This window comes from Trachinotus anak, unplaced genomic scaffold, assembly GCF_046630095.1.
Source record: "Trachinotus anak isolate AG129_WGS33_773 ecotype Australia unplaced genomic scaffold, CSIRO_AGI_Tana_v1 ptg000009l, whole genome shotgun sequence".
Taxonomy (NCBI): domain Eukaryota; kingdom Metazoa; phylum Chordata; class Actinopteri; order Carangiformes; family Carangidae; genus Trachinotus; species Trachinotus anak.
The window spans coordinates 7,214,799-7,234,020 of record NW_027273860.1 but is presented as its reverse complement, the minus strand read 5'-3'; the positions used below and the strand labels follow the sequence as shown (position 1 = coordinate 7,234,020).

The 19,222-nt window shown below is 39.1% G+C and overlaps 2 protein-coding genes across 3 annotated transcripts in view; one reads left to right on the top strand and one right to left on the bottom strand.

Moving 5' to 3' along the window:
* Positions 1-562: 562 nt before the first annotated feature.
* Positions 563-18,502, bottom strand: vps41 (VPS41 subunit of HOPS complex). The gene is made up of 28 exons (XM_071484902.1): positions 18,304-18,502; positions 17,924-17,962; positions 13,786-13,893; positions 12,276-12,353; positions 9,777-9,851; positions 8,727-8,789; positions 8,523-8,588; positions 6,809-6,928; positions 6,570-6,716; positions 6,416-6,482; positions 5,918-6,015; positions 5,443-5,572; positions 5,192-5,307; positions 4,976-5,094; positions 4,391-4,472; positions 4,127-4,219; positions 3,897-4,024; positions 3,555-3,699; positions 3,425-3,466; positions 3,281-3,331; positions 3,053-3,190; positions 2,896-2,950; positions 2,676-2,816; positions 2,416-2,552; positions 1,395-1,494; positions 1,251-1,295; positions 1,083-1,162; positions 563-912 (listed from the first exon to the last, which is right to left on the bottom strand). The coding sequence occupies exons 1-28, from the start codon at positions 18,319-18,321 to the stop codon at positions 832-834; spliced, it is 2,562 nt and encodes an 853-aa protein (XP_071341003.1). The 5' UTR covers positions 18,322-18,502; the 3' UTR covers positions 563-831.
* A 23-nt stretch (positions 18,503-18,525) lies between these two features.
* pou6f2 (POU class 6 homeobox 2) overlaps positions 18,526-19,222 on the top strand; it is a 71,999-nt gene continuing 71,302 nt past the window's right edge. The window contains exon 1 of one of the 2 annotated variants that reach the window (XM_071484903.1): positions 18,526-18,601. The gene's annotated coding sequence lies outside the window, so the exon portion shown is untranslated. Of the gene's footprint in view, positions 18,602-18,962; positions 19,090-19,222 lie in introns of those variants that run through there. The other variant, XM_071484904.1, reaches the window with a different exon arrangement.

The following is a 19,222-nucleotide window of genomic DNA, read 5'->3' as shown; positions in this document are numbered from 1 at the left end:
AGCTAAATATCACAAATGATTCAGTCTTTTTGAGCTGTTAAACATACAATCTAAAAAGGCTTTCAGGGTGGTTTTAATATATCTAATAAGAGGCTAGACAAATTCTATTTTGCTGCATTCACAGATTCCTTTTTTTTCAGGTTATATTTTTAAGTTATTTACAACACATATTTAAAAGGCTTATATTTTACAATTACTTTGATGCAAATTTGTTTTCAACTCAGTTACCAGTCAGTGGAATACAAAAGCTCAAACAGTGAAGAGTAAATGAATTTTCTTTCTCCTTAGAATCGATTACTTAATGAAACATTTAATAATAGTAAAATATAACATTTTGTGAAGGATGATCTTCTCAAAGGTTTCCAAGCCTTTTGATGAATGAAATAACTGTTTGCACATTACAATACACACCAAAGATGTATTATTAAATTTAGACTTTTTCTTGTATAAAACTCAGATATCAGACGTGTAAAATTAATTCTTCTCACACATCTTTACTTGACAGGATTAACTTAAACTCAGTTATGGGGAAGACGTACATAATTACCAGACACAAACCAAGCAGTTTTTATGTGATTTAATTTTTCAGATGTTGCAGACTTTTCATCACCAAATCACATTAGTGGCAAGCAGAACAAGTACAGCACTTTACAGTTGTTAGATTTAAATATACAGAGACAATCCGATATATATGTTTTGCATTTTCGCAAGAGTACAGTTCAGTGGCTGAGGGAAAGTGATATTTATTGACCAATGCACTGACAGTAAAGGGAAAGCAACAGGGGGCAGATAAAAGCATCAATAATAACATTGCGGGCGCGTAAATCCTTGTTACTTTTTCATCTCAAGTATTCCACTTCCTGGCCCCCGCCTCTTCGCACTGCAGATGTTACAGAACTGAACCCCGTGAATCTGAAACGGGAAGAGGAAAAAGTTACGGTTACAAGTTGCGTTTAAGCTTCTTGGATAAAATAGGATTGTTCCTGAAGAAAGGAAATGAGGTGTGGATATGATTCATGTAGAGCTCAACATTAAACAAAATGAAACAGCGTGACTGACACACACTAAACACAGTTACTCACTGTTCCTGGAGATGGCAAACATTCTTTGTGAAACATGTGTCTGCAGTGAAAGACCACCACGCCGAAGGGTTTGGCCATATCTGAAACACAGGTGCCAAACATTAATGAGAAACAAATGGCTTTTACATGCAATACAACATTATGCACACAGCAACATAAATGGCCTACCTGATGGCAATATTGTAGCATGACACGACTCACAAATGTTCTCCTCTGAAAAGAAAAACCAGCAACAACAGTTTTAAAAAGCTCAGTTTAAAAGGATTTAATGTCCATTGCTTCTACAATAAAGGCCAGAAAAACAGCACCCACCATCGACCCTGACTCCTCTCATCTGTGTTCGGTGCATCTTCTGTAGCAGGGAGAGAGAGTCGGCCACCAGGATCTTCTTACATCCTTCTCTCAAAAGAATCTTGGAAACAAGAAAACAAAAGCTCTTTAATAAACAAAATGACAGCAAGAGTTTGACGCTAGTTTCTACATTTCTCTGAGCTCATCTTAATTCTGAGTTTAAGACATGAACGTATGAGCAGGATTTAGAGACACAAGCCAGTCGTGGTCCGATATGCAAAGTATGATGTGGGAACTTTGAATCTCCAGGACAAATAGACTGAGAATGGACGTTTCAGTGAACACATCTTGTGTTAAACTTTTGAAATGAATAATATTTACATATTCATAGTCTGAACTTTTCAATCAGGGAAAAGGAATAAATTTACAAACCGTTACATTTTTTAACAAAGTCACTGAAATTTTTATGGAGAAAAAAAAGTCATTCATTATTTGAATCATCATTCCAAGCAGAGTATTTTTATATGTCTCAAAATGTCCGTGGAGACTTGAATATTTCTCCACAAAAATCACTCTTATTATTGATAGAGTGATAAATTCTTCTTCTAAATGGAGCTACTGGGGTTATAAGAGCCACATAAATGGTTAAATAACTACAATCTTTTAAAGTCTCACTATTAATCATAAAACAACAGTGATGCCATCAAGTACTACTAATTTAATCTACAGATTTTTTTTTTTTTTGACATGTTTTTAAATGTGTGGATTTCACAGTAGTATTATCACCTTATGTACTTGGGCATCAGTGTCGTCTTTATATTAAAGACTACACTTGAGTTATCTTTGACATTTTGCAGATATGTGAGACTCGTGGTTTTCTCTCTCATCATATTAGATAAACTAAATTAGAATGTATTGCTGTACTCAGATGGAGTAAACTGCTCTTTTGTTGACATTGAAAGCATTAATGCAACCCTTAACTGTCAATACTGATTTCATGTCATCATCAGAGAGATTGCAGGGAAGGGAAAACACGTCTAACCTGTAGATTGTAGTCCTGAAGGATTTTCACAAGTGAATCTCTCAGGTTTGGGATCTCCATGCCTTCCTTTATTCGATGGATGAGCAGGATGGGATCCACATGAGTACCAATGTTATTAAGAAGGCCAGTGATGAATGCTGAATAGACAACAGAAGAGCGATGGAAACAAAGAAATTTTATGAAAAGCGAGAAAATGACAAAGAAAGACAGAATTGAACAAATGATTACAATAACTGAGTCAGTAGGAGACTGTATCATACGTGGTTTGTCAATAGAGTAAGAGATGAGATCCTCCCACAGTTCTGCATCGTCCTGCTCTTTAGCAAACTCTATGGCTTTGTCCACGTCTGCCAGCTCCTCCATGATCATCTGCAGAGCTCGTCTGCAGTTCCCCATCCTGCCTGGGAGCAACATGGCAGATTAGCGTCCTTCAAAACATTTCAAATAAAGTAGGGAAACAAACATTAATTTAACACCTACTGAGCAGGAAGACGGTCTCCTCTACAAAGTTCCTCTGCTGACAAATCTCAAGAGCCTGAGAGAGAAAGGCAGAGGAGGAGGAGGAGACAACATCATTCATGTGTTGTGCCTTCTGGAAATGTGGATTGTGCAGTAGGATGGCATGTGAGAATGGTACCTTTTCAAGTGGGCAGTGAGTGCTGTCTCTCAGGAAAGGTAAGAGATTGGGTCGGTCATACTCTGCATACAGGCCTATCTGCCTCTCGTGGTACTTTTGGCCTTTGTGGTGGTCCCGCTTGAATAATTTATGGAGATACTGAGGAAGGAAAAACAGTGTAAATTAGTTCTGAATTCAATTTCGAAACTTAACGTGATTATATTTAAAGTTATATGCATCTCAACCCACCACGTGCAGAAGCTCCGGCCTGTCTGAAAGTTCTTCGACCACCCTGTCTGTCTGTTAGCAGAGGGAAGAGGAAGTGCGTTCAGTGGCTTGTTTGTTTTAATCAGAACGCTCCTAAAGAGACTGACAGGTGCGAGGAACACTTACTGATATCTTGTCTTCATTGTCGAGCAGCATGTCAACGGCTTTCTAAATTCAGAAGGAGGTATAACGTGAACATGACAATACAAAATGCAAACTTAACACGTCCTCATCTGTCTTTGATTCGTTTTTTTACCTCTTTATCAAAGTCCATGAGAAGTACAATCTTGTCCTCTATGGATGAGAAAAGGTTGTGTTTGTGGATCAGCTGGTAAACGTCTTTGTGCCTCAGTCTCAGGTAGATTTCTAAGGCCCTGTCGTACCGCTGGTCGTAGGTGTACCTGCACAAAATCATCAAAATCCAACAAGTTGCTCCATAAATGTAGATGGTTTAGTGTCAAGATTCCAGGGTTCCCAAAAATACATAAAAATGTTAACTTTCACATAAATGCGTACGAATGATGCACAACTTTTTCATTTAGTTGTAAAGATTAAAAACTGTGATCTTGTGTGCCACTCAATAAATGTGTTTACTCACAGTTCAGCCAGTGTGGTGAGCAAGGTGCTGTTAGTGGGATCCCTCTTCAGGTGATCTGTGACGGCCTGAACAATGGCCATGTTATTGTAAAGCTCTCCAGGCCATTCACGGATCAGCGTGGCAAAACCCTTTTGTGGAAAGACAAGAAAGTGAGCTAGATGACTCCAATCAACTAATTCCTTTATGCTGGATTTGTCACAGTATGACGAGACTACTGGAGGACAAAGTACCTCATAATCAGTTCTGAGGAATTCATGCAGGATCATCTCATAGATGGCTGGTCTGAGACGCAGATCTCCTCTGGGTAAATACTGACTGATAGCCTGAAGATGAAGAGACGAGCAGTTTCGATAAGAGACTGATGGTGAAAAGAAATCTTTCCAAAGAGAACATAACATCTTATAATCTATTCATCGCCATAGTAACTACAACAATGCAGTTCTGTTAAGAAACCGAAATTAGTTTTGGCTGAATTCTTAGAGCTCTTAACCTACCTTCAACTGTCCAATGGTCTTGAACCTGTACACTTCATTTTCCCATAGTTCCATGTTTTTCCCAAGAACCTTTTGGCACTTCCTGCAGTGAAAAAACAACATGAGTCTTGACTTTTAGCGGTGGATGTTAATTAATCAGGAAAGTAAATGTTATACATCACATGGATGCACAGTCTAAAAGTGATTTGGTCTTTGAGCATTAAAGTTCTTTTTTGACCTTGAAAATAGGCAAAGAAACAGCTCAAGGTTTACAGCTTTAAAGTCTGGAAAAAATTAGCAAATGGACCTTGAGTTAAGATTTTTCTGTCAAACTGTATAGTTTAGTCCATCACCCTGTAAAAGAAAATGCTCCTCACTTGAATTTGTATGACAGGAAGACAAAATCTCATATTATCTGCTCAGTTATATTAGATAAAATACATTTGTATTGTGCTTGGGATTATTCCTTCTTTCTATAATTCTAAACAATGATAAGAATGTTGTGGTTTTATGTAGATGATCTGAATACAAAGTTTCTGTCAAATGGTTTTTCAAATATCTCCCACAAACCTCCACTCACAACTTTGGAGAACATGGAAAACCCACCTCGCAGCACTGTCATAGTCTCCTTTCTCCACTAAATGATTGATGTAAGACATCCCAATTTTCTGAACATCGTGTCTCTTAATGTTTTTGAAGCTGATCTCTGCAGCCATCAGTGCCTCCTGTCACAGTTCAAACACAGTAATAGGACACAAAATTAGACTTTGACATTATAGACTGTAACCTTTTGCAACATTCATAAAATTCACCAACGCAAACCTCATATTTCTTCTTTTCAAGCAGCCAATCAATATGGTCATCTTGGTCTCGCTCCTTGGCCACAACAATGTCTTTGGGACTGATGATGTAGAAGAGCGACTCTCCCTCTGAATGCTCTGTTAATGAAAATACATTTATGCCTGAGCGTACTGTGCATTACAGCTGACATTTGACAGTTGGTGCATAATGAAATCAGAGCGCAGTAAAAGGCTGCGTGACATTTCTCTCGGGGTCGGTTTTTATAGTCTCACCGAGCCGATAGTCTCTGCACTCGTTGTCTTTGAAGTTGCGCACGGTCAGCGCGTCGGAGGAGATCTCCTCGCAGCTCTCAGGGAGAGGCTGGATGATGTCGAGACGAGGCCGTGCAAGAAACTCCTCGTCCTGCACAAACACACACAATGGGTAAAAGTCATATTCCACATTTGTCCCTTTATTATTCACTCCTTGTCCACTTAGTTCGGTTCATCTGTTCACTCTAATGCAATGGAAGACAACTGTTCTCTCATGAAGTCAACTTTTATGATGCCTGTAATTTCTGGTGTTTGTTGATGCTGTCACACACGTGTTAATTAAATTACATGGGTTTGTCATAGGTGGTGATGGTGACAGAAATGCCCTCCACTATTATGTAGTCCAGCACAACACCACATTTAACTACAACCTCAGTAATAAACACATCACTGATTTTACACATGTAGATTGTGTATGTACAAGAAGGATCATTACCATGTGATCAGAGTTCTCCTTCACAAAGAACAGGATGACCAGCTGATCCGCCAGCGGTGCCAGGCCACTGATGAAAAACTCTGTCTCAAACGCAGACACTGTTTGGAAGAGACACAGAACGAGAAACCAAACAGAGGAGAATCAAATTTATTATCCTCTTGTTATATCAGATTGAATCCATTTACAACGCCGCTGAGGTAAAAAAGGGATAAAATCATAATTTTCCATATATTTGTTAAACATCTTCAAATTATCAGCTTTGCAGGAAGAGTTTTTATTTTAGCAGTCGCAACAATTTAATTCACTTTAGTCTTGCCTTCATTTCACCACTGCAATGCCTGTTCGGACTTTATGTTGCAAAGTCATTAGTACTTTTGCTGCTTGATATCTATATTATTTATATCTACTGAAGCACTTTGTAGCTTCTGTTTAGAAAAGCCCTTCACAAATGAAGATTATTGTTACACAGTTTCTTATAATGTGCAGTGTACTTGATACCTATTTCCACATAGCGGCTGGGCAGATCTCTCATTTCAGTAGGATTTCGCTCTTTCACGACACAAATCTGAGGAGAAATAAGAAAGTTACACTGACAAACCGCAGCAGCTAGTGGCTGTAATGACTGGTAAGATAAAACGGAAACAAAGCAAACCTTAATGGAAGTTCCCCAGCCCACAATGAGAGTAGTGTTGTCTTTCCAACACAGGCTGCATGGGTACATATCAGGCCTCAGACTGACGTTGTCCCGCAGCACATTGGTGATTCGCTGTTTTGTGCTGATGTCATAGATTTTAACTCCCTGAGAGAAACCGACACAAACAAAACATTTTCAGCATTTTTCAGATTCAGCTTTATGCTTTTTATGTGGGTTGTGTGTGACAGAGCACTCACCAAGTTGTTCGCCCAGGCGATGAGATTAGCTCTCCACTTGATGTTAGCGATGGAGCCCTCGCCTTCATGTAGAACAGACGTCTTCCAGCGATTCAACCAGTTTTTTTCATATAGGAGAAGCTTTAAGGAAAAGGAATCAGGACAAGATTTAATACTACACAGTTCTCATCTCAAGAGTGCAGTTGTTTTGTACCGCCTACAGAGGGCAGCAGATGAACAGCAAATCACACAGGAACATGCAGTCGGGAGGTGTGTCTGATGAAAGGGTGAAGCAGCCCTGCAGATTTAACCTTCAACTGTGGGGAACTTTCTTGCAAATAATGAAATGAAGCCTGATTTTAATCCTTATATGCAGATACAGAGCATTTAGCCACAAAGACAATAAAGACCAAGGGCTCATTAGACTCCATCTAAGTGAGAAAGCTTCACATTACCCTCACATTCAGTGGTGGAGGAAGTCATTTTAAAGATTCACATGGTCGCCGTCACGAATCATTTCACACATCCTTCTCATTTTAATCCTAATGGTTACGGCTTCTTTAGGATACACACCATTTATTGCAGTCACTGTGGGTGGTGTAAAACATAGAAGTAAGTATTTGAACATAAATTCACTAGGTTTCCATGCTATCTATCTACTGTCCTGTCTTCTGAGAGGTGCGGGAGCTCAGTCAGACTGTGTGACTGAGTGTAAGGGTCTGCTTTTTTTAAACACACTGCAATGTGGCATCAAGGCATCCTCACATCTGCTTAATCAATCGCAGTTTAATGTGGAGGCCTTGTGCTGTACATGCTAGAGAGGACAAAGCCTGCCATTCACATTCCCTGCATTGTTACTGTTCTTACAAAATAGGCTATTACAAAGAAGCCCACCCTAGAAAAGTACATCATATTACCAAGGAGGCAGAGAGAAGGTTGTATAAGCTCTTTAATTCAGCAGTTGGGCTATGTTAATAAACAGTTTGCTCTACAAAGAGATGATATGACAAAAGAACTGTGGAGACAAAATTGAATTTCCTGTGACAGGACGTAGCTCCCGTTGAGGCTTATTGATTTTCATCACAGGCACCTTGTGGAGGCCTTCACAACTTGGAACTGAGAGGAATCAGCGGCAATTGAAAGAAAATGGCAAAGTAACACTAACAATGGGGTTTCATAAAAAAAGTTGTTTTTCCTGTTTTGCCCCTGTTGTATAAATGTCAGTATACTTTATTTATGGATGGCTGTGCAATGATGCTACATCAGTGCAGTTTATAGTAGTGTAATAGGCATGTCGTAATACGTGGTTAGTTTTACCTCCAAAGGGAAAAAAAAAGAGACAAATCTAATGTCTAAAATAGTTTTCACCTTCCGTAGTGACATACCTACCAGAGAAGGCATTCAGGAAAGAGATCACTGTATGCGCTCGGAAATTCTAAGACTATGTACCCTCTTGATAATGACATCTATTTGCTGGGGTTGTGAAGTATTGCCTTTCAAACACTGTTGAGCGAACAGCACTTTGTGAAAATGGGCAGCTCTCCCGAGAGCACTCCAGCAAAGAGACAGAAAAGTAAGAGCCTTTCACACCAGACAAAGGCCTGCGCATTGCCTTCAGCCGAACCAAAGTGAGAAGGTTTGCAGGGCTTGGTTTCACCCGGACGCAATCAAGATGAATTATTGTGCTAGGAAATGCCTAAAAATGGTACAGGTACAGAGCACTACTCAAACCTACCTTGTTGCCCCCAGTGACAAACTGTTTGTAGTTTGATCTGGTGAATTGAGGATGTACTGCTACCACCTACGAAGCAATAAATAGAGGACAAATGAGACCATAAGGTTTGACTGTTTAGAGAAGTGAAACTTGATTTTTTTTAAAGCTATATGCAGGTAATACAGATAGATGCAACCTAAGACACTTCAGTTTTCTGCAACTTACTTTGATGGGACAGTCAAAGTTCTCGTGGAAGCCCTCTCTTGTATAGAGGCCAAACACTTGAACCTGAAACAGAGATGAGACAGCAAAATGGCAAGCAAAGGTGAATAACTCAAAATGTCTCCTTTAATTGCTGTCTCTGCAACTATCTAAGGCCAGCGGGGAGAATTGTGGTCAGAAAAGACTTTGATTGGCTCCCTACTTCTCCGCTGGGTCACCAATTAGTGGGCAAGTTGATTCTTTGAACCCTGCAGGGTTTAGAAACAAGGGTCCTAATCTTGGACTTGACCACAGCAACCTCCAATGTACCATTAGAGAACATGACACACCCTTTTCCTTTATCTGAGGGCCCAAAAAGAAGAGATTTTTTTTAAGTAAGGGAATAATATGAAACTCTGATGCTATCTTTTTTTTTTTAGCCGCACCAGTGATTAAGGATTAAGTTAGATTTCAAAGGATTAACAGCCAACTGAATTGGTTGAGGGCAAACAATTGCTGTAGCATTGATTTTAATTGTCTGCTCCACTTTTTGTGTGACAAGATCTTGTTTTTGCCACCAAAGTACTAGAAATGTGTGTGTGGGGTGGGGTTGATATCAGAGAGCATATCTTGACTGCGAAATCCATGAAGGATGGTGGTAATGATGAGAAGAGACAAGATAACAGCAAGGTGGAGAACATGGAGAGGGTATCCATAGACGGCTGATGGCTGACTGACAGCTCAACGGATCTGAGTGCAATCCTTTCCCCTACTCTTCAAAATTGGTACGAGCTTTTTATAAATTCGCACATCGTGAAAAAAATATGGGTTTATGTGTAGATATGGCGGAGATAAAACTCCAGGTTAATGCTCTGACAGTGAAAGAAGTGCCTTCTAAAAATTCACTACCAAACACCTCAAGTTCCACATCATTAGCATAAGGTTTAACACTGATAAGATGAGGTTTATATGAATCTGTGGATGAATTATGAAAGATGAAAAACACTGATTCGGCGATTCTTCGCTGCGGGCCCAAGGATCAGTAACCAGCAGTGATGAGCAGAGAGATCTCACCTTCCCATCCTCGGAGCAGATGCCCAAATGCTCTCCACTTTCATCCAGACTGATCTGGTTGATCTTCACTGAACTCTGCGGAGACACAATATCATGGCATCATATCTTTTTTTAGAGGGGGGAGAATATCTTTGTGGCTGGCCAAATGTTGCTGGCTGACATTTTACCCCAGTAAGTGAAATGCCAGAAAAAACGAGAAGGTAAAAAAAAAATATATATATATATTGAGTATGTAATGGATGCATGGTCCCGCATGTGTCAATGCATAGAGGATGGCATCAGTACAAAGAAGGTTAAGGGTCTCTTCACTGCTGATGCTTTCAAATTTTAGACATGCATGAGACTATAGGGCTCTTTAGATAAAAGGATCAACCAAATGGCACAAATTACAGCAAATGTTACTTAAAAACCTGCCTAAAGGGTCGACTGTGCCTCTGTGCAGACTAAAGGAGGAAAAGTTTTGTACTTATCATATATTTACAGTTTCTCCAGTGCATTAGGCTCACCTGGGTATTTTGCAGGCATATTAATATCTGCTTTTCACCGATTTCTGAATGATTAATTTTGAAACTACGTCACAAATCCATCAGCCAGAACTCAGCGGTGTCTCTTCTATTTGTTTCTTTCAGGCAAAGACTGATAACTGGCAGTGAAGTCCTGAGGTGAGCACTTGAATCAATGTGCTCAGCAGGGACTCTACAGCTAGAAGCAGGAGCGCAGGTACAGTAAATGTAAAACTGCTCCTTTGTCCAAACCAAATCAGCCGTGATTACTGAATCTTTTTTTGACTTTTAAATGAAATTACTGCTGAGAGCTCATGTGAGCAGAAATGTGTGGGCAAAGTCAAATAGTGCCATTGGATCAGATATGCAAGATCATTTCTGGTGATAAATCCAACACATGAATTACTTGTGTGAAATTTTGCTTCAAGGCCCTGTGTGAGAAAAACCCAAAATGTGTCCTCTTGCATCCTTCGGGGATTTAAATCATGTTATTCTATCTGCACGTTTTTATTAGGAATTCAGAGGTTTTATCAGCCTTGAGGAAAGTTGACCTGCGACAATTAAAAATGTACTTATTTTGGGCATTTTATAATTGAATTCCAGTAGACTCCTATTAGACTCAGTATTTTTTTATGTTTCAGATTCAGTATCCATAATTGTTTTCCTGACAGTGTGGATAAAACTTTGAAACATTTTTTTGGAAATAAAATGCAATTAAACACTTCACTCAATAAATAAAAGATGGAAAATGTTGAGTGTGTGGTCCATGAGTGGTGTGTTGCTGAGACTTGACCTCAGTCTTCCTATAATGCTGGCTGTGGCCCTGTCTGTCTGTCTGTCCTCTACATGTTATGTCTGAGACTCCTGCTCCATTTTGAGAACAATTTGACAACACAAGGACTATTAATAACAATGGTGACAGCAATCAAGGGACACAGGCCCACTACAGTCAATATTATGTAAGTTACAAGGAGAAATTTATAATGAGAGATTGGCTTAGTAAGGTCCAATACATTGAATTGCAGCAGCTGGTGTTTGAGCTGTAAGGACTTTATCAGCAGAGAACTGCAGATAGATCAAAAACAACAATTCAAGAAAAGGGTTATAATCTATTTGGTAGGATAATACACAGAGGAGCAATAAAAAGACAACTGTGAGTCAAAAAATGCTGAATTTATCTTTTATATTTAGAACAGAACAAAAAGATTGAACAATGCATCCTAGCACGCCATGCTAGCAGCTTTATGACCAGCAGTGCTTTGAAACAAATGCTAAAGCTAGGTTAGTTAGGTAGTTTTACCCTAAAAATATAAATATGTAGCCTTAACCTTAAAAACATATATCATTAACACATCACAACAGTGTACTGATTAGGCTGGTATGCAAGGTCGTCTGGGAACATATCAGCAGGGACAACATTATATATATCTAATATATGTATAAAGATGCAGCTGCTTACTGTCTTATTAAAAATGATGAGTTACATTCTTTCATATCTGAGTGGCCACACCACATACTGTATAAGTAACCAGTGTAACAGCACCTCAAGGTGCTCACAGTCTGGTGTCACAGTCTGTGAAGTCTTTATTACAATAATTAATATGTTAATGTTAAATATGTTATTGTTATTTTTCTTATTATCAATATTGTTATTATGTAATGTGTACCAAGTTCACCATCTTCATTGAGCAGCTTAGCATCACATAACGTTGGCCGAGTTTTGATTATAAGCCAAACTATAGGACAAGTTAAAGTTTTAGCCTGATGATGGCACTAGATAGAAAATTAAAGTTAATGCAGTTCATCCTGTGGGGACCATGAACGTCTGTAGCAAACTTCATGACACTCCATCAAATAGTTGTTGAGATATTTCAGTTTGGACCAAAATGGTGGACTACTGATGCTATGACGCTAGAATGGCTAAAAAGTGTCATACATGAATTACAGGGGATGAGCAATTTTATCATTATAACCTGAAGAATATTAATGTACTCACAATATCAAACCTCTGAGTTTCATTTCCTTGGACGTCCAGCAGGTAGACCTTTCCAAAATGGGTACCTAGGGCGAGAAACTGTAAAGGGATAAACACAATGTAAATTAAACCAGAAGACACTTGAGACCGATTCAAGATTTTTTGAAAAATCGTGTGCTGATGAAGGCTGTGGAAGAGGATAAAAAAATATTTCCTGCAGCTGGAGCGACATGGGCAGAGTGGGGATTGGGTGGGCTTGGAGGCAAAACTGTGAAATTGCAGGGGGTGGAAAAGCCCTATTTATTAAAGCAGGGAGTGTGAAATGGCATTTTTTTCTCAAATTAAAATGCTTAAGCATAATAAATGCACTGTACATCTGACTTCTTCCCATGCTCCCCATGCAACCCAATCACCTCCCTGCCCGGCACAGAGCTATTATTTCTACTGAGCAGCAACTGGTTTCTGTGTTTTGTGCTTCAGCGGAAGTGTGTGTGTGCAAATGTGTGTGTGTATGTGTGTACATGAGTCCACCGGGACAAAAAAATTATAGAAACTGGGGGCTTTTGGCATTAGATTAAGTGTGTGTTCTTCCACCCCAACCCCTGCTCCATGCCCTCCTCCTAATCCCCCTCCCTTCTAGACCAGCATGTGGATGTGCGGCGAGCCCACCATGCTTCAGTGCAGTCTATAATGAAATGCTTATATTTACAGGCACAGCTGAGCATGTCAGACAGAGCCCCTGCAATCTCCCCAAATAAAATAACCAAAAATAAATAAATAAAGGGTTCAACCTTGTGAGGCGGAGCGACTTTTAAAGGGATTTATCAGAATGGAATTGTTCAAATGAAATTCCGATTCAGACACTTAAAATATGAGGCAACATAAGGCAATATGTGCTGTTGGTGGCTTTAAGGTTGTGGGAGTTTGCCAGGGTGGTGGGGGCTGGTGTGACCACACAGGGAGCCGGATGGCAGAAGGTAGACAAGCACAGAAATCCCAGGAAGAAAGACAGTCAGATCAAATTTAGAATTTCAGCGAAACAACGTCTCTCACTGTGGCACGGCTGCTGTTTTGAGGTTATATATAAAAAAAAAAAAAAAGTGGGGGGAGACTGAATCCTCAAAGTAAAAATAAATAAATGAAAATCAATAGTGGTTAATAAAACATCAGGTGAGGAGACACAACTGGGTATGACTTTTGCTCTGCTCAGGCGTACGTGTGTGCTGCTGGTGCCACGCCGATTAACCATCGTGCTGAGAGTGGCCCTCTTAAAAATATCAGCATTCAACAGTGGGAATAAAAACAGGAGAAGACAATGGCGTCTGGTGTCTCTTGATGTATCTCCCTGAGTGGAAAAGCAGGGGAAGGTGAGAAAAGAATGGCCTGCCTTTACAGATTGAACAGAGTGGATGGAAACCAACTTTGAAGAGGACATCTCTCAAATCTGTACATAAACAATGTGAAATCTCTACTTGAGATGGGTGGACTTGAAACTGAAACGTCCTTGTGGGTGGTGGATTATAACCTCTACCTTGTCATGGACGGTCATACAGCTGGCTGCATCCTTCTGGAGGATTTCGGTCACCCCATTGGAGAGCCTCTCATACTTCAGCTTGGGCTCCTCCTCGCTGTCCTCCTCCTGGTCGAGAAAGTAGACTGCTAAGATGGGCTCTCACCATATCATTTTCTTAAAGGTATTCATTACAACAACAGTGTCCCCTCACAAATGCTACAGCTCACAATGCTTTCTGAAAGCCCCTGACAAAACCCTTCATGCAGTAAACTGAAGGAGACAAAATGTCCACAAGTCATTTATATGTTGTGCTCTGTGACGGCGGTGACATGACTTCATGTGCTTTCAATACAACTCGACTTAAAGGTCTCCTGTGGAGTTTTTGACCACTAGAGGAGCAACGTTTTTACATGTGCGTACTTATTTTGTTTGGACGCAGGCTCTGCAGTTCACATTCTGCCATCGGTTTCACACTATTCCACCGAATGACAGTGAGAAAGAAGAATGCTAGCGAGTAAACATGGATGTAAATAATTCATAATTTTGATCAGCCGTGCAAGTGTTTTATGAGGAAGGAGATCTCAAGGATACAAAAAATATGTTTGGTGAGAAACAGTGAATGTTAAAATAACTTTTTTCTGTTGACAATTTAACTCCACAGGGCACCTTTAAGTCCATCGAACTCAAAATGGTACATATGGTATACTTTTTCAAAACCAATTTTTTTTTTTGTATTATATGCAAAATTACATCAAAAGACTTCAACTGACTTAATGTTTAATGCAATGAATTGTGTTCCTCTGTACATCAGACAAGACTCCTCACAAGCGTCAAGCAAATAAATAGAGAATGCACATCAGTGGTCCTCAACTACATTTTGCTGAGAATTTTAAATTTGGCAACATAATTTTGTATAACCATAACGCACAACTATTATATCACTACAATGCAATAATAACAATAGCAGATGAAGAAATGATCACCTATTCACACACATGGTGATATATTTTAAGGGTTTGCTGCTTTGACAAATTTAAATCTTGGTGAAGTCATGTGAACCCATTTTATGAAAATTTCGATATTTTGCAAATTTTTGACAGAAGTTAGACCACATTTATCTTCATTTATCTTTAACGACATAAAACGTCAATTTAGGGCTGAAACATTAATTTTAATGGTTGATTTTTTTTTTTTTTTTTTTTTGATAATTATTTTGTTCAGTAGAAGGTTCCCTGTCTTATATCCTGGAACCCAATATGAATTATTCAAATGTCTTGTATTCAGGCTAACTATCATACAGGACAAAGAAAAACATCAAATCATCACATTTGAGAACCTGGAACCTGAGAACTTGTAGCATTTTTGCTTGAAAAAATATTGAAATCATTAAAGAGTTATTACAATAGTTGCCAATTAATTTTCCATTGATCAATTGTTTCACCTCTACACCCACTGATATGCACACACACACACATGTAATACTACTGTATAAAAAGAAAATAACAAACAGCTTATCTTCAGCAGCAAGCCTACACCAATCATCAATCACAAATAACTAATCTGTAACTAATACATTTTTGTTTTACATTCACAGTGTTCACCATCACTGCAGCAGGAATCTAAACCCAGCAAGAACAGTCCTACACGTATTCTGACCTGTTCAAACAAATTCATGTGTTGAATGTGTGGACCAGGAGATATATGCACAAAGACAAATTTCTATCACCTTGCATGAAATGCAGCATAAAGTAATTTTTATTTTTTCATGAGATGATTCATCCCCGGTGAAAAACATGAGTCTGGTCTTTTCATAAAACAAACTTAAGGTATTCTACAGTGTTACACTTTCCAGCGTGAGCCAACGTTTGCGGCCAGTCACAGCCTGAATATTACTCATAATTCAGTTTATAACCAATGCTGCACAGTCTGTGGCTGCCCAGAGGGTGCATCAACTCAAAACATTGTCTGCCATTATGTGCTACTGGGTTAGAGGTGGGGGACAATAGCGTGGAAAAAATGTTATTTTCAAAAACAATCCTTTCCCACTCAACAACGCCATATCTAGGCTATTTCCTGTGTATTCTGGTTGTGAGATTTCTGATGCGAGGGCATTTGTCACGGGTTTCAAAGGCGTATCAAACAACAAAGGAAAACTTCATCCCCAGGGAGAAACTACCCATTTTCAAACTTTTGCCATCTCTTGTAAGTTGATTTGCTTTGTTTTGTCAACTACTGAGCTGGCTTTTGTGTTGGAACCATCTTTGCCATATTCTTTGGCTATTGGCAGTTAAGATACAACAGGCTGAACCAAGCCTTTTATCTACTTTGAGGATAACATTCTGCTTTCAAACACACACTGAACACCACACTAGTCACAAACTTGCATTTGTGACTAGTGTGGTGTTCATTCATTCCTTTAACTTTCCGCCCATCTTTATGTGCTTTTTATGACCATAGTTACTAGATAACAGCAGATTTTGTGACTAAATCTATTGTAACTTGCCCTTTGTTATGTCAGCATTAACTGAGCTGGCCCTTGTGTTGTAACCATTTTTAGTGGCAGTTCAGATACAATGGCCTGAAACATTCCTCATATCCACTTCTATGATAACATTTCTTCAATACACAGAGAAGACTACCTGTATACTTGTTACGAATGTACATTAAGGTTAAACAGGAGGACATACCTCCCTAAATATTAAGACAGTAATGAATCAGCTTCTTCAGCCACCTCTGCATTTTTTTCTAACTTTGATATCATAGCTGTTATATCAAAGCAAATTAAATGACACAATTTGGATACATCCTCAGAAAACTAAGGTTATGAATGGAGATTAAGTAAGAATGGAGCACATACAGTGTAAATATTGTGAAAAATTTTACAGGAAAAAGGATCCTCAGATTAGGATTCAAGTAACAGGTCAGATGCTTCCTTCCTCACTCTACAGTATGAATTTCTCAGGTGAATCTGATTATTTTGTTTCAGAGCTGAAGTGAGGAAGAAGAGGTGCAATAGGTCTGTTACTTTAGTATTATTATGTATCATCTGCTGCTATAGGTTTCATCCACTGTACTCCGAAGTAAAGATGAAACCAATTCCCCTGACTACGTAAAGGCTTCAGAGATCGGGCATCAAAACAAGACCAAGCACAAACAGTCACGACTGGGCTTATTACTGTACTCTGTCATTATAAATCAGACTAGTCTGGCCAAATTGCGAAGGTAGTGAAGAGCCTACCTGTGACTTTCAAGATCCATAATTTTGACAAGTTATTATCCTGCTTATTTCTTCTCAGAGTAGCAGAGTGTAGTGCACAGAAGCCCTCACTGCCTTCATCTAGAAAGGCTGCTGTGAACCAGGTAACAGCAGCAGCAGTATTAGACACCAAGCAAACTGCAGTATATTGCACTATTCTTAGTAAATAACTATCTGCTTGCAGCCACTTGGAGGAGACACGCAATCCCAAAATCCCTGGTGCTTGTTTTCCTGTGAGTGTTTTGTGTCCTACAGTACTGAACATACTGTGCACAGACAGAAAACAGGATGTAGAAGCTCTTTCTATTTACAAGCCTGGAATTTTCCTCTTTTCATTTTGCTTGCTCTTAACGGTTTTCTTCGGAGAGGTACAAGCGTCCGCTGCTGCCTGTCCCTGATATTTCATTCTATTCTCTGCTTCTTATGAAGACAAACTCCCCTTCCTGCCAGGATGATGTGTAAAACTATATTTTATTTAGCCTACTTGTGGTTCTCAAAAGCACCAGTGTACTGTAACACGCCGAAGCTCAGCCATAATATTGATGGATCTGGAGAGCTATCTGTAATTCATGAGTGTTTGACACCTCTCAAACCTGACAAAGATCCTTACGGGATCAAGCTGGGTTGATAAAGGCTAGCTATGTATTACAGTCTTTTCTGTAGGCAGTGAGCTTTATTTGGGTTCAAACATCACCCATGCTTGACAGAACTATTCACAGAACTATTCACACCCCCTGACACTGAGAATATGTTGCTGTTGATGCGTTTTTACATCGACATACTGGTGCAACTGCATGACATTTCTGGGTGTAATGTTTTCCCTTGGCTTCTTTGACTCCAAATAAACTTTTCCTCACTCCTGGTCTTTTAGCAAGACAAAGGAAGGGTTGTGTTTCTTACCTCAGACTCATCTGTGAATTCTTCACTTGGTTTTCTGTCCTGAATTGAATGAACACATTTTGAATGAATTTCAACAATCTAACAAAATGTATTAATGACAAAGTAATACAGCAAAGATTACAGATGTGGGATTGGTGCATTTGAATTTAATTTTAAATCAAACACAGAATTAAGGTGAGGCAATGTTACACATCACTGTGATGCTAAAATAACTTCATAATTGTCTCCTCCTATGGAAACTATGAAACTGTTAGAAAGGAGGCTAAATCAAACAAAAGGACAGATGACAAAAACCACAGATCATGTGTCTTATTTATTTCGATGCAGTTAGGTGGAAAACGTCAACATTTTGCCAGCTAACGTTAGCATGCTGTGCTTACCTCTTCCACTTCCGCCATTGTTATATTCAGTCCCGTTATATCCAAACAGAACGATTATAATATCTCATTGCGTGTTTATAAAATACATGTTAAAGGTCCGCAATGTCACAATTAGGTTTGCTTCATGTCAAACGTCCAATATAGACACGGTAATGTTTGTTGTCGAAGCCTGCTCCCTGTCATAAGTTAAATCACATGACTGAATCAAAAACCGTGAGGCATTCTGGGTATTGAAGTCTTCCTAACAGAGAGACGACACCAACCACGGAAAGTCAGTTACGGCGTCAATTAAGGGCAGGTGAGAACTAAAATTTGTTTTCCACCTTCGTGTTTTTATTTCCCCAAAGCTCTTGCGCCTTTAAAGCTAGTTTTTGTTCCAGTTTTAACTTTTTGAGAGTCGTTTTTTTCCCACTACCGTTAAGCTAGCAAGTTTGTGGAGAAATGTCCATTTTAAACGTTGCAGTTAACAGTTCGCCCGTTTGTTTTCTCCTCGATAGAAGTGAATTTCTCAGACTAATAAAGCTTATATGCTCTAAACCACAAATCAAATCTCCACAAAGGTGTCATTATGTCGACTTCAACAATTTGAACAGGTGCCAAATGCAATAAATTGATACCACACCAAACTTTGTGTGGATAAAAGAGTTGATGGCTGCGGTGATGGAGGAAGTTCTCTCATCCATTAGGCTACTGTATTGGAAAATAGTAGTGGAGTACTTTTTTAGCAGTACTTTTGAGGTACTACCTCAGTCTTTTCAATTTTTCCTCTTCTACACTACATTTCAGGTAAATATTGTATTTTTTAACTCACTACTGTGAGTTCAAGGTCCTACATTACAATAAGTACTATTAATTCATGCAGAACACCCCCTTTGAGAGTGTTATATTATGTATTTTATGTTATCAGATTATAAAAACA

Coding starts and splice junctions, on each gene's coding strand:
- vps41 (XM_071484902.1), bottom strand. Junction 4,473..4,975: donor GACTATGACAGTGCTGCGAG/GTGGGTTTTCCA, acceptor TTTTCACTGCAG/GAAGTGCCAAAAGGTTCTTG. Junction 3,332..3,424: donor ACAATGAAGACAAGATATCA/GTAAGTGTTCCT, acceptor CTCTGCTAACAG/ACAGACAGGGTGGTCGAAGA.